General features: G+C 47.5%; 1 protein-coding gene across 1 annotated transcript in view; it reads left to right on the top strand.

Moving 5' to 3' along the window:
- LOC103748719 (kinesin-like protein KIF19) overlaps positions 1-15,194 on the top strand; it is a 53,611-nt gene that overhangs the window by 12,819 nt on the left and 25,598 nt on the right. The window contains exons 4-10 of the mRNA XM_029555136.1: positions 5,085-5,172; positions 6,702-6,838; positions 6,990-7,115; positions 8,681-8,875; positions 11,774-11,926; positions 12,968-13,090; positions 14,940-15,102. Of these exons, the coding sequence (XP_029410996.1) occupies positions 5,085-5,172; positions 6,702-6,838; positions 6,990-7,115; positions 8,681-8,875; positions 11,774-11,926; positions 12,968-13,090; positions 14,940-15,102 (985 nt within the window). The remainder of the gene's footprint in view (positions 1-5,084; positions 5,173-6,701; positions 6,839-6,989; positions 7,116-8,680; positions 8,876-11,773; positions 11,927-12,967; positions 13,091-14,939; positions 15,103-15,194) is intronic.

The following is a 15,194-nucleotide window of genomic DNA, read 5'->3' as shown; positions in this document are numbered from 1 at the left end:
TGTGTGTGTGTGTGTGTGTGTGTGTGTGTGTGTGTGTGTGTGTTTCCCCTTCCATCTCTGATTTTGTTAATTTGGGTTTTCTCTTTCTTTCTTTTGGTTAACTGGGCTAAGGGTCTATCTATCTTCTTTAACTTTTCAAAGAACCAGCTCTTAGAGTCATTGAGTCTTTGTATTTTTTTATTGTTAATTTCTGCTCTGATTTGTTATTTCTTCTTATCTACTAGCTTTGTTTGGTTTGTTCTTGTTTTGAGTTGTATTGTTAAGTCATTTATATGTGATCTTTCTGATTTTTTTAATGTTGGTACTTAGAGCTATAAACTTCCTTCTTAGGACTTCTTTTAAGTGTCCCAGAGGTTTTGTTGTGTTGTGTTATCACTTTCCTTTAGTTCCAGGAATACTTTTATTTTTTTCTTAATTTACTCTTTGACCCATTCATCATTCAGGAGTGTGTTGTCTAATCTTCATGAGTTCCTGTAGTTACTACAGCTTCTTTTTGTTGTTTATAAGCTTTATTGCATTGTGGTCTGATAAAACACATGGAATTATTTCAATTCTTTTGTATTTGTTGAGGTTTGTTTTTTGTCCCAGTATGTGGTCAATTTTAGAGAAACTTGATGGGCTGCTGAGTAGAAAGTGTATTTTTTGGTGCTTGGGTATTCAGTAGATGTCTGTTAGGTCCACTTGGTGTAAGATGTCATTTAATTCGGATAGCTCTCTGTTTATTCTTTGTCCCGTTGACCTGTCTGTTGGAGATGGTGGGTATTGGAGTCACCTACTCTTATGGAGTTGGGGTTAATCTGTGTTTTATAGTCCTGAAGTACTGTTTTTATGAAATTGGGTGCTACAGAGTTTGGCGCATATATGTTCATGATTGTAATATCTTCTTGGTCAATTGTTTCTTTGATTAGAATGAAGTGACCCTCTTTATCTCTTCTGATTAGTTTTAATTTGAAGTCTGTTTTGTCAGATGTTAGAATTGCAACACCTGCTTGCTTCTTAGTGTCATTTGCTTGGAATATTTTTTTTCCCTTCCTTCCACCCTAAGGTAGTGCCTATCCTTGAAGGTATGATGAGTTTTTTGAAGACAACAAAGAGATGGATTTTGTTTCTTAATCCATTCCACTAGCCTGTATATTTTGACTAGGGAGTTGAGGCCACTGATATTTAGAGTTATTATTGAAAGATGTGTATTGGTTACAGTCATTTTAAATTTGTTTGTGTTCTTGGTCCTATTTTGTGTTTCCCCGATTATACATTCCTTTGTTTTCTTTCTATGGCCTCTTGGGTATAGTCATTCCTATCTCCAGCACTTTGTATTGCATTGAGTATTCTCTGTAGGGCTGGTTTGGTGGACATGAATTCTTTCAGCCCATTGGTATCATGGAAAACTTTTTGTTTCCCTTTGACTATGGTAGATAGTTTTTCTGGGTAAAGTATTCTGCATTAGCATCCATGGTCATTAGAACTGGGAATACTTTGGTCCAGGCTCTTCCAGCTTCATAGTCTTCATTGAAGTCATGTGATTCTGATGGGTTTTCCTTTATATGTAACTTCTTGTTTTTCTCTAGAAGCTTTCAGAACCCTTTCTTTGTCCTGTACATTAATGTTTTTCTATGATATGCTGTGGGGAGTTTCTGTTCTGGTAGTGTCTAATTGGTGTTCTATGTTTCTTGAATCTCTATAGGCAAGTCTTTCCTTAATTTAGGGAAGTTTTCTTCTATAATCCTGTTGAAGATCTGATCAATGCTATTGGTCTGAGGCATATAGCCTATGATGCATAGATTTGGTCTTTTTTTTGTCTTTTTTTTTTTTGAGACAGGGTCTCCCTGTAGCCCCAACTGGCTTGGAACTCTCTATGTAGACCAGGCTGGCCTTGAACTCACAGAGATCAGCCTGCCTCTGCCTCTTGAGTGCTGAGAGTACAGGTGTGCGCCACCACACCTGGCTCAGATTTGGTCTTTCCATGGTGTCCCACATTTCCTACATATTCCATTCTTGTGTTTTTTTAAAAAAAATATAGTCTTGGGGCTGGAGAGATGGCTCAGTGGTTAAGAACACTGGTTGTTCTTGCAGAAGACCTGGGTTTGAATCCCAGCACACACATGGCAGCTAACAACTGTCTGTAACTCCAGTCCCAGGGGATCCAACAGCCTCTTCTGACCTCCGAGGGCATTGCATGACATGGGTGCACTTATCTACATGCAGGCAATACATGCATACACATAAAATAAAAATAATAAATGAAATTTTAAAAAATTATAGTCTTTAAGGAGTCCAGTTCTTCAACTTTGTCATCCAGTCTTGTTATTCTGTTTTCCGTTTCACTCACTGTAACTGGGGGGCTTCCTCCCATTGTTTCCAACTGACTTACTGAGTTTTTCAATTCTATCTTCCTTTCGGTTTGGGTTTTCTTCAGTATTCCTGTCTCTTTTGTGAATTCACTTTCCAAGTCCTGAATTGTTTTTGTTATTTCATTCGGCCCCGTATTTGTATTTTCTTCAACTTCTATCACAAGTTTATGCCTATCCTCTTTGAGTTCTTTGAGCTGTTTCTCAGTGTTTTCTTTAAGTTCTTTGATCATGTTTATGATTTATTTTTTATTTTTTATTTTTTTATTTTTTTGTTTTTTATTACTTGACAAATGTATTAATACATGATAAATACATAATTTCCCCAATATATTATTTCCCAAATATATTATTGCTATATAATGTAACATTACCATTTAATCAAATATTTAGTTATATCTTTTTTTTTCTTCTTTTTTTATGTTTATGATTTTTTAAAAAAATTCTGCATTGTGGAGTTCTTCAGAGTGATTCTCGTAGTACACTTCTGTAGGACTGGTGGGTTTTTTGGGGGGGACATATGCTCTTGGTTTTTCACATTATTTGTATTTTTGTGTTGCCGTTTGGGCATATGGATGTCTTTTGCTGGTTGTGTGTCCAATAGGAAATTCTATTCTGCCTTTAATTGAAGTTTGTTTCTGTTTATATTGTTGATATAACTTGGTTGCCTTTTGCTCAGGTGTGAAAAGTTAATTGGTGTGTGCTTCAGGTTCTCACAGGGTAGTAGGCTCGTCTGGGTAGTAGTGGTAGGCAGATGATGAGGGAGGGGGGCCAAGGGCAAGATGGGGGTGGAGGGTCTAACAAACAAAGCTGGAGAATTGACCTAGTCTGCGTTCAGGGAATCAGGATGCAGTGGGCAGGTCTGGACTAAAAGCATACTCCAGAGATCTGAGGTGGGAGAGTAGGAGCAGGCCTGGAGAGGGAAGTGGAGGCACTCAGGCTGCAGGGGAATCAAGATGTAGTCCAGATTCCCCACTTCTAAGAAGCCCGACCCTAGGTGTATGCAACTGTCTCCTGATTATCAGCAGCTGCAGAACATGCCAGCCAGCCTAGCCCCATGTGACCTGGACTAGGACTTACTGCCATCTTCACATGGGACATCGAGGGACTGTAGTCATCAGGGGCTCTGCTGAACTGATGACACCCAATGGTTCCCTGCTTGGTCATCAGTGGGGCTGGCTGGCATCTCTGCTGGAGCACCCACTTAGGCCTTCCTTCTCCCTGAGGCACCAGCTTCTCAGATGGTGGCCTCAGAGCTACAGGAGGCCCAGTGGGAGTCTCCTGGGTTCTTGGCCTCACTTGTGCACACTGGCTGCTCAAGCTAGTCTCCAAGGCTGGCCAAGGTCAAGGGGAGGGGCAGACTCATCACCCCAGTCAAGTGGCTAAGTATCCAGGACTGTTCTCACACCAGGGGAACAGGGGCAGTGTTCCAATACGGATGCCTGCTGGGGACATGTGCTCCCTCTCTTTTCAGAAAGCAGCTCTCTGGAGGAAAGCAGAGCTGCTCCCCAGCCGCTGTCAGAGCAGAGCAGCTTTTCTCATTGTTAAGGTTACAATGGCATGATAGGTTGGAGGGACCTGGTCACTGATGGTCGTTGGCAAGCTGCCCCAGGCCGAGTGCTACACTTGCCCCATGTCACATGCCAGCCTCACAGCAATCTTGAAAAGTGCACAGAAATATCTCTGTTGGGTGTGGTGGCACACACATGTAATCCCAGCATGCAGGAGAGTTCAAGGTCACATGAATGTGAGGCCAGCCTGGGTTACCTGAGACCCTGTATAACAAACAAATTTCTTTGATCTACATAGGAGGGAGCTGTCTGAGGTACCGCCATGCACAGCGGAGCCCAGATTCCAACCCAGCCTCTGCCTTTCCACAACCACAGGGAGGAGGGTAACTTTGATAGCTCCACACCTAGCGCAGTGGAGCTGTGATCAGCCAGAGCTGCACTGAGTTCCATAGGTAGAAATCAGGGCTCAGAGTGGACACTGGGAAGGTGCTGCAGATGTAGGTGGTCAAGCCAGCTGAACCTGCCACTTCAGTCACCAGCCCTGAGTGTCCTTCCTTGACATTTAGCTCCCTGTGGGCAGGAGGCTCACTACCTGCACATTACCATAGCTGGGTATTGCTGCCTTGGGTCATGTCACTCATCTCTGCCCCCCAGTTTTGTCTCATGAAGTGGGGGTGGGCTCCTGATCATCTTCATGGAACATTAACCCTATTGATCTCTCAGTTCCTGCAGAAGCCCTGGAAATGACTGCACTTAGTCCCTAGCATGTGTCAGCCTTCCTGATGGCAGCCTCAGAATTTATTTTATTAGTTATTTATGTTTGAGATCTGGTCTCATTATGTAGACCTGGTTGGCCTGGAACTCACTATATAGATCAGGCTGACCTCAAACTCACAGAGAGCTGCCTGCCTCTGCAGTGCTGGGATCAAAGGCGTGAGGACCCCCACCACTGCCCCCAGCTATTCCTTCTGCTTAATCTTCTCTCAGCCTGCATGTGAGGTTCAGCACAGTTGAGGTAGTATGCCCAACATTGCCTAGCTACAGAACTTTCCAGGAGCTTCTAACACCTAGGCTTCCCCTTCCCCTTCAGCCTTCCGTCTGTGTCTTTGTGTATGTAGAGGGACAGCTCATTTGCAGACCTCCCCCTCCTGTTTTTACTAAGCAGTAGGTCCCCTGACTCACGTTGTCCTTTCCTCTGTCCGTCTGTCCTCCTGTCTGTCTACAGGAAGATGTGTACCGTGCCACCATCCAGCATTTAGTGGAGGGCATCATCTCCGGATACAATGCAACAGTGTTTGCCTATGGCCCCTCAGGTACTGGATGGGGCATTGTCCCTGGGAGGAAGGGGCTTGGTGCCAGCAGAACCCTCCCTTTTTGGGGAGACACTGTCTCACTGTAGCCTAGGATAGCTTCAAACTTACTATGTAGCCAAGGATGACCTCCAACTCCTGATCCTACCTCCACTTCCCATGAGCTGCGATCACAGGTGTGCACCACCATGCCTGGTTTATGCAATGCTGGAGATGGAACCTGGGCAAGTGCTCTATCCACTGGGCCACATCCCTAGCCCCATGTACTGGACTTTTATCATCTCAGCTTCTCTGAAAGGTTAGCATGACCCCTCCTTTCAAAGAGAGCTAAGGAATCTGGAGAGATTGCTCAGTGGTTAAGAACACTGGCTGCTCTTACAAAGGACCCAGCACCCACATGGCAGCTAGCAACTATCCATAACTCCAGTTCCAGGGGATCTAATCCGTCTTCTGGCCTCTGTGAGTATTGGATGCATGTGCACTTACATACATGCAGGCAAAACACTTGTACATATAAAAATTAAATCAAAATTTATAAAGTGTGCTTGCTACAGAGGATACAAATTCAGTTCCCAACACCTAGGTTTGGCAACTGGTAACTGCCAGTAAGTCCAGTTCCAGAGGCTCTGGTGCCCTCTTCTGGACTCAGTGGACAAGGTCATTTAGCTAGCTGGGATGATTCTAGAAACTTCCCCAGAGTCACAGTCAGCAGGGTAAATCTAGCAATTCAACCCAAACCTGCATTTTTCTGCTCAGAAGACCCACAGATTTCCTTTTTTCTTTCTTTCTTTCTTTCTTTCTTTCTTTCTTTCTTTCTTTCTTTCTTTCTTTCTTCTTTTTTTTTGGTGTTTTTGAGGCAGGGTTTCCCTGTAGCAGGGACTGACCTGGAACTCACTATGTAGACCAGGCTGGCCTTGAACTCACAGAGATCCACCTGCCTCTGCCTCCCAAGTGCTGGGACTGAAGGCGTGTGCCACCACACCCAGTGTCACAAATTTCTTCTTTGAAGTTAAGAGTTGGGCTCAATAAATGTTTGCAACCAGATAGCACCCACCTGTCATCCTAGTTCTTTGAGAGGCTGAGACAGGAAGATTATCCAGGCCAGCTTGGGCTTCCTATGGAAAGTCTATCTCAAAAGAAAAAAGAAAAGAGAAGAAAAATGTCTGGGGGACTAGCTCAGTAGGAAGCACCTGCCTAGCCCTGGGTCTGTAAAATGAAGTCACTTCTCTTGTCCTTGGGAACTAAACTCACAGAGGGTCAGGACTAAAGCAAGCACCCTGTCACCTGTGTGGATGGGAATACAGATTCTAAGGAGCACCTAGCTCACAGCCACCCAGCACCAGTCAGTGGGTTCACTCTCTTCCTGGGCTTAGCAGGAAGCACCTACCAATCCTCTCCTTCATGGGACAAGGTGGTGAGGGAGCCAGTGAGGCCTCCCTTAGAGAGAACATCCCTTTGAAAGTGTGTAGTGTGCCAATCCTCTTAATGCATACCACACCTGAGCCTGCCTCTGGAACCCGGCCCTCCTGCAGGTGCAGGGAAGACCCACACTATGCTGGGCATGGATGCAGAGCCTGGTATCTACCTGCAGACCCTCACTGACCTCTTCCAGGCCATCGAGGAGACCCAGGACAACATGGAATACAGCGTGTCCATGTCTTACCTGGAGGTGAGCCAGCCCCCCTGCCTCAGTTGAATCAGAATCACAGCAGGCTAAATGCAGCTTTGAGTTGTGGGATGCAAGCCCTCCAGCAGCGCAGGCTTCCTTGGGGCTGTTTGAACCAAAGTGCTTTAGTCCCAAACTTTCTGTTCCACTGCAGATTTATAACGAAGTCATCCGTGACCTCCTGAACCCATCCTCTGGGTTTCTGGAGCTGAGAGAAGATTCTAGAGGCAGCATCCAGATTGCAGGCATCACAGAGGTATCCACTTCAAATGCGCAAGAGGTGAGGGTCATAGCCTAGCGCATAAAGTTCTCCTTGTTTGAGTTCCCAGGTCCATGCTGTGCTGTTCCAAGCCTGTCTGAACTTGGCCCGAGGGAATCCCAGGTACCTGCCATGCCTTGCCTTCCTGTGGGCAGTGCTCAGGACAGACATCACCCATCAATCCCACGTTCTCCTCAGTGTCCTGGTGCAGGCCTGGGTCCTTCCAGAACAGTGTACCAGGCACACAGCTCACCCAAGCAGGCTGGGCTCTGAATTCACTAGCTAGCCTGATGACTGTTCCTTTACAAGGGACAACTGCAAACCTTCCTACAAACTGGTTTTCTCTCAGGGCCGGGCGTGGTGGCGCACACCTTTAATCCCAGCACTCAGGAGGCAGAGGCAGGTGGATCTCTGTGAGTTCAAGGCCAGCCTGGTCTACATAGTGAGTTCCAGGACAGCTGGGGCTACAGGGAGATCCTGTCTCAAAAAGACAAAAAAAAAAGAAAAAAAAAAACAAAAAAAAAAAACTGGTTTCCTCTCTTCCTCCAGCTCCCTCTCCTCCCCTCTCCCACTCCTCCTCCTCCTCCTCCTCCTGCTCCTCCTCTTCTTCCTCCCCTTCTCTTTCTCTTCTTCCTCCCACTCCTCCTCCTCTTTTCCTGCTTCTCTTCTTCTTTTTCCTTCTCCCTCTCCTCTCTATTGTGTGTGTGTCTGTGTGTGTGTTCATACTTGCATATGGAGGACAGCTTGCAGGAGTCAGTTCTTTCCCTCCACCATGTGGGTTCTGGGGATAGGCCTCAGGTCATCAGGTGCAGCAGCAAACACCCTTACCTACCCAGCCATTTCGCTGGCCCCCTCTCTACTTTCTCTAAGTTTGGCACTGCCCTAAAGGTGGGCTGCTGAGAGATCTGGCTGGGCCTCCTCCTGCTCCAGGAGTTTCCATGGCTCCCCCTTGCCTCTAGATCAGTAGAGTTCTCGTCTTCATGTGTGGGCCTGGCTGTGCTAACCAAGCTCCAGCAACCACAGGCCCTTTGTTTCTCAAAGTTACTGATGGTTTTTAGCTGCCATGTGGGTGCTGGGATTCTAACACCTTGCCTTTAAAGAAAAGAAAGAAGGGCCTAGAGAGATGGCTCAGCGGTTAAGAGCCCTGGCTGCTCTTGCAGAGGACCTGGGTTCAGTTCCAGCACCCATATGGGAGCTAATAACCATTTGTAGCTTCAGTTTTGGGGAACTGATGCCTCTTCTGACCTCCGCAGGCATTGTACAAACACAGGTGCACTTACATATATGCAGGCAATCCACTCATATACGTAAGAAATGAAAATAAATAAATAAAATTTTAAAAAAAGAAACGAGGAGATAGGTAATCCATTGGTGATGTCTGTCCTTGGCAGAGAATGGGCAGAGGGCACTCATGTGAAGAATCTGCAACTCCTGCTCTGCTAGTTGATTTATCTAATCATCTCATGCTGTAAACCAAAAATACTGGCATAAAAGTCCCAACCCTGGAGCCACCCTTCTGGGTCTTTGTAGAATGTACATGTGGCCATTTAGTTCTGTGACCTGCCTTCCTAACCCTCTGTCCTCAGATAATGCAGCTCCTCACCAAAGGCAACCGGCAGCGCACACAGGAGCCCACAGCTGCCAACAAGACGTCATCCCGTTCCCACGCAGTGCTGCAGGTCACTGTGCACCAGCGGAGCCGAGGCGCTGACCTGACTGAGGAAGTGGGCCTTGGGAGGCTCTTCATGGTGGACCTGGCAGGCTCAGAGCGTGCATCCCAGGTACAGGCCCTGAGGTGCCCCCACCTTCAGGTGTCATTACAATCTTGCACTTGGGGTCTGTCACCCTCAGTGTGAGCAGAACTGCACCTGTCCTTGTCTAGCTGTCCTTCAGCACCTGGAACAGTGCTGGGCCCAGAAGATGCTGCGGCTAAGTGTCTGCTGAGGGAATAAATTCTGCAAGCCTATAGTGAGGAAGGCATGGGGCCAGTGCTTTGGGGGCACTTTCCATGTGGCAAGCAGCTCATTCTGCATCTGCTTGCAGGATGGGCTCATCCTGGGCCTGGAGACATGAAGGTGAGTTGCAACTTGCCCTTTCTTAGGAAACTGCAAGTGTCGGACCGTGATAGCAACACCCAGGAGCCTATGCTAGGGGAGTTGGGGTTCACGGAGCCTGTGGTGGGGTTTCAGGGCTGAGCCCAGACAGGTCCTAAAGAGTTGGATTGGAGTACAAGGAAGAGCATTTGGGGCAAAGGCTGTGGACAGGTCGGTGCAGAGGGACAGCTGCAGGAGTGGCAGGAGTTGCTGTGGGTTCCACCCCTCCCCAGCTCACCTGCCCCTGGCTTCTGTTGTTCTGTCTCTCAAATGTGACCCTGTGACCTGAGCATTCTTTCTGGACTGGGGGCCAGGTTGGGACTAGGCCAGGGAAGGAGTTGATAAGAGTTGGACCCATTGTTACGTGACCTTCCAGTATAAGGCGCACTCGATGCTTACAGTCCTGTAGGCCTCCCTGGTGAGGGTCCAGCTTGACACTGTGCCTGCTTTATAATACAGACTCAGAGCCAGGCCTGGTGGGGCATCCTTGTCATCCCAGCACTTGGGAAGCTGAGGCAGGAGGGTCATAAATTTCAGGCAGGCCTGGGCAACATTGCAAGACCCTGTCTGAAAAACACAAAAAGAGGGGGCTGGAGATGTGGCTCAGTTGGTAGAGTGCTGGCCTATCATGCATAAAGCCCTAGGTTCCATCTGAGGGACTGCATAAACTGAGTGTGGTCCACACCTAAATCCCAGCACTCTGGAGGGAGATGGAGGTTGGAGGACCAGAAGTTCAAGGCCATCCTTAGCTACATAGAGATTTCAAGGTCAGAGACATTAAGTAATCAATTTGACTTTTATCTTTTCTCATCTCATCATCTCATCTCATCATCTCATCTCATCTCATCTCATCTCATCTCATCTCATCTCATCTCAATCTTCAGGCAAGTTCTCACTGTGCAGACCAGGATAGCCTCAAACTCACAGAGGTACTCCTGCCTCTGCCTCCCCAGTGCTGGCATTAAAGGCGTGCACTACCAATAACTTTAAACCCAGGGAAGTTTGACGCACTCTCCCTGCCCTATGGTCTATACTATGATTTAAATGGTCATTTAATAGCTTTTCTGTTGACTCACTCTTTGCTCTGGGCCTGGCCCTGCCCTTGAAGCCCAGGCTGCCGAAGCCAATAGGCTGCTCAGTCAGACTGTTAAAATACAGTGTGTTGAGGCTACAGAGGTGGCTCAGCAGTTAAGAGCTCTGGCTGCCCTTGCAGAGGACCCTGTTCAGTTCCCAGGACCCGGATGGCAGCTAACAACCATCTGTAACTCCAGTTCCATGGGATCTGATGCCCTCTTCTGGCCTCCATGGGCCTTGCACACATGTGTACATGTGATGCACTTGCATATGTGCAGATAAAACACTCATACACAAAAAAAATAAAAATTAATGAAAACAGGGTCTAGAAAGATGGCTCATCAGTTAAGAGCACTGGCTGCTCTTGCAGAGGACCCGGGTTTGATTCCCAACACCCATATAGTGGCTAACAATTGTTCATAACTCCAGTTCCAGGGGATCCAGTGCCCTGTTCTAACCTCTGTGGGTATTGCACGACACATGTACACCTACCTACATGCAGGCAATACACTCACACACATAAAATTAAAAAATAATATAAATTTTTTTTTTGGTATTTTTTGAGACAGGATCTCCTGTAGCCCCAGCTGACCTGGAACTTGCTATGTAGACCAGGCTAGTTTCTAACTCACAGAGAGATCTGCCTACCTCTGCCTTCCGAGTGCTGGGATTAAAGGTGTGCACCACCATGCCTGGCTATAATAAAATATTAAAAAATAAAAGTAAGGGGCTGGAGAGATGGCTCAGTGGTTAAAAGCACTGACTGCTCTTGCAGAGGACCCAGGTTTAATTCCCAGCACCCACATGGCAGCTACGAACTGTCCTTAACTCCAGTTCCAGGGGAATCCGAAGCCCTCTTCTGGCCCCTGTGGCATTGCATGACATGGGTGCACTCACATACATGCAGGCAATACACTCCTACACATAAAATAAAAATAATAAATAAAGGCCGGGTAAATAAATAAATAAATGAATAAATAAATAAACAAATAAATAAAAATAATAAATAAAATAAAATAAAATACAGTGTATTAACAGAAACCATAGGGTTCAGTGAAACCTATAGGTTGGGGATGACTGCCACTAAAAAGGTATCTTGCCACAGTTCCAAGGAGTTGAAGACCTGACCATGTTCTAGGCAAGTGGTAGAACTTGCTACTGAGCCATGCCCCCAGTCCCTCATTGGGGGATTCTAGGCAGGTGCTCTACCACTGAGCCACAACCCCAGCCCCTCACTGGAGGATTCTAGTTACAAGCAGAATTGTCTGCAGGAGATGCCTCTCCAATCTGTTTATCTCAGTTAGTGTCAACCTCAAAATGGCTTCATAATACTCCACTGCCAATGCTGTTGTCAGGGGTCTCCAGTCCCTGGGCCTCATGACCTCTTAGCACCAGGACAGACAGGGCCAGTAGTGTACTCTGGGCTTCAGTACCCTCCTTAGGGATAGGGAGGGAGAGGTGTCAGTAGGAAAGGACTCACATTCTTGTTCAGCCTGGCCTTTCCCTACTCAGACCCAGAACCGAGGCAAGAGGATGAAGGAGGGTGCGCACATCAACCGTTCGCTGCTGGCATTGGGCAACTGCATCAATGCGCTCAGCGAGAAAGGCGGCAGCCGGGCGCAGTACGTGAACTTCCGTGACAGCAAACTCACACGCCTGCTGAAGGTGGGTGCTCTGGCTGGAAGTGGGGGAGGCCACTGCAACCAGGATTTAACTGCCAGTATGGAGGCCCAGACTTGAGTCTCAGACTCCTTCCAGGAGCCTCTGAGGTCAGTACTGTATAGGACATATATCTGGCCAATGCCTGACTCCCCCTTTACCATTCCGATTATGGGTCAGTTTTGCTTACATGTCCCCAGCAACAGGGAGCTCACCCCTTCCCCAAGACTGCCTGTTCTGTCTTAGTCTGTTTCTTCATTGCTGTGACAAAATACTCTGACCAATACCAACATGGGGGAGGAAAGGGTTTATTTGTCTTACATCTCCCAGGTCGCAGTTCATCAGGGAGCCCAAGGTAGGAACTCAGGGCAGGAACCTGGAGGCAGGAGCTGGAGCACAGGCCATGGAGGAACGCTGCTTCCTGGCTTGCTCTCCTGGCCCCTGCTCAGCCTGCTTTCTTATGCAACACAGGCCCACCTGCCCAGGGGTGGCACCACCCACAGTGGGCTGGGCCCTCCCACATCACTCATCAAGAAGATGCCCCTCAGACATGGCCACAGGCCAGTCCAATAGAGGCAATTCCCCGATTGAGGCTCCCTCAATCCAGGTGTATCAAGTTGACACTAAAGCTATCCAGCACACATGTCCCCAGCAACAGGGAGCTCACTCCCTCCCCAAGACTGCCTGTTCCGTCATGGATGGCTTTAACATGAGAAAAGTCTTCTCTGTATTGATCTGGATGCTTTCACTTCACTGTAGTCCAAACAGATATGCAAAACTCTAAGTAAATGTTTCTATGTATCTGCCCCCTTTGTTTAACTTTTCTTCATCAGGGCATCAGATGGGGGTCCTGAAGTGTGCCCTACTTCTTCTTGAGGGTCACCTCCCCAGGCACTGGCTCCATCCTGGTCTGCAGTATCAGCCAGGCGGGCTCCCAGAGTTCTGGTGGTACTCAGAAGGGCTAGGATCACTGGCAGGCAGGACCACAGGTCGGTGGGGGAACATGTGGCTCCCATTGTCCCAGCTCTGCTGTTTCCCCCTGAGCAGGATGCCCTGGGAGGGAACAGCCGCACAGTGATGATCGCCCATATCAGCCCTGCCAGCAGCAGCTTTGAAGAGTCACGGACCACGCTGCTCTACGCCTATAGGGCGAAGAACATCAAGACCAGGGTAAGTGGGCCAAGGAGATGATGGCTCAGTGGGTGAAGAGCAGGCTGTGAAAGCGTGAAGACCTGAGTTCAGTCCCCAGAACGCATGCAGAAAAAGTCAGGTGTGTTGAAGTGTATATGTAATCCCAGAGCTGCAAAAGAGAAGACAGGCAGATCCCTGGGGCTCACTGGCCAGCCAGCTTAGCTTACTTGATGGTTCCTGGACAGTGAGAGGCCCTGTCTAAAACAAAACAAAAAACAAGGTAGGTGCATGCCCTTAATCCCAGCATTCGAGAGGCTGAGGCAGGTGAATCCCTATACATTGGAAGCCAGCCTGGTCTACATAGTGAGTTCCAGGCCAGCCAGGGCTACACAGTGAGACCCTGTCTAAAACAAAACAAAAAACAAGGTAGGTGCATGCCTTTAATCCCAGCATTTGAGAGGCTGAGGCAGGTGAATCCCTATACATTGGAAGCCAGCTTGGTCTACACAGTGAGTTCCAGGCCAGCCAGGGCTACACAGTGAGACCCTGTCTAAAACAAAACAAAAGAAAACAAAACAAACCTAATGAACCAAGGTGGATGGTGTCTGAGGAATGACTTTGAGGTCGACCTCTGACCTCCACATGCATGTATAGACATGTACACCCATGTGAGCATGCATACTCCCCTTCTCCCACAATGATAGTTACTGGTGAGAAGGTTTCTTTAAAAAAACAACAACAACAACAAAAAAAAAACTGATGGACGCCAGGCTCTTTAATCCCATCACTGGGGAGGCAGAGGCAGGTGGATCTTTGTGAGTTCAAGGCCAGCCTGGTCTACATAGTGAGTTCTAGGCCAGCTGGGGCTACAGGGAGACCCTGTTGCAAAAAGACTGAAAAAAAAAGGATTATTTAAATTTTTGTTTTGGTTTGTTTTCTGAAACAGGGTTTTACTATATAGCACTGACTGATTAAAGTGCTGGGCCATTATGCACAGCATATTTGAAAAAATTTTATTATGGTACCATATGCATGGAACAAAAATTTCAGTTAAAATTTATTATATGTTAGCCAGGCATGGTGGCACATGCCTTTAAATCCAAGCACTGGGGAGGCAGAGGCAGGTGGATCTCTGTGAGTTCAAGGCCAGCCTGGTCTATGTAGTGCTTCTGCTTCCCGAGTACTTAGATTAAAGGAGTGTACCACCACCCCTGGCCTTTTTTTAAAGATTTTTTTTTTTACATTATGTATATGTTCATTTGGGTGTATGCTACATATGTATGGGTGTTCAGAGAGGCCAGAAGAGGGCATCTGACGCCTGGAGCTGGAGTTACAGACAGCTGTGAGCCTCCTGATGTGGGTGTTGGGAATAAAACTCAGGTTCTCTACCACAGCAGTGCTCCTAACCACTGAGCCATCTCTCCAGCCCTAGTTTAGTTTAGCTCACAATTCTAGGTTACAGTCCATCCACTGGAAGTCAAGGCAGCAGGGACTCCAAATAGCCAGCCACATGACATCCATAGTCAATGGCAGAGAGAAATGAATGTGTGCACGCTTGCTTACTTGCCAGTGCTCAGCTCCGTTTCTCCACTCAACCTAGTTCAGGACCCCTGCCTAGGGAATGGTACCACCACAGTGAACTGGGCCTTCGCACTCAGTTAACTTAAGACTATCCCTCACAGACATGCCCACAGGCCAACCCAATGTAGACGATCCCTCACTAAGATTCTCTGTCTAGGTGATTCTAGGTTGTCAGGTTGACATTAAAGCTTACCATCACTCTGACAGCCTTGAAGTTTGTTTATACCATGCCATGTTATACAGCATCTCTCAAGCCTATCCTTCAGGGAGCCTCCCACCACATGGGAGGCCACGTCTTCTTCTCCAGGTCAAGCGCAACCTGCTGAATGTCTCCTACCGAATTGCACAGTACACGGATGTAATCTCCGACCTGCGCAGGGAGATCGAGCACCTCAAGTCAAAGCTTGAGAAGCAGGAGAAGAAAATGGAAGCTGGTGTCCCGGATGTACAAGGTATTAGACACAGAGATAGTGTGGGTCTGTGCCTTGAGCAAGCTCAGCACCTGCCCTACCTAGGGCCTCGTGCTCAACACCCAGGTCTTGTGGACCCATCCTCCTTCCAC

Source organism: Nannospalax galili, unplaced genomic scaffold, assembly GCF_000622305.1.
Source record: "Nannospalax galili isolate Female #2095 unplaced genomic scaffold, S.galili_v1.0 scaffold664, whole genome shotgun sequence".
NCBI lineage: Eukaryota > Metazoa > Chordata > Mammalia > Rodentia > Spalacidae > Nannospalax > Nannospalax galili.
This window is presented reverse-complemented; position numbering and strand designations above follow the sequence as displayed.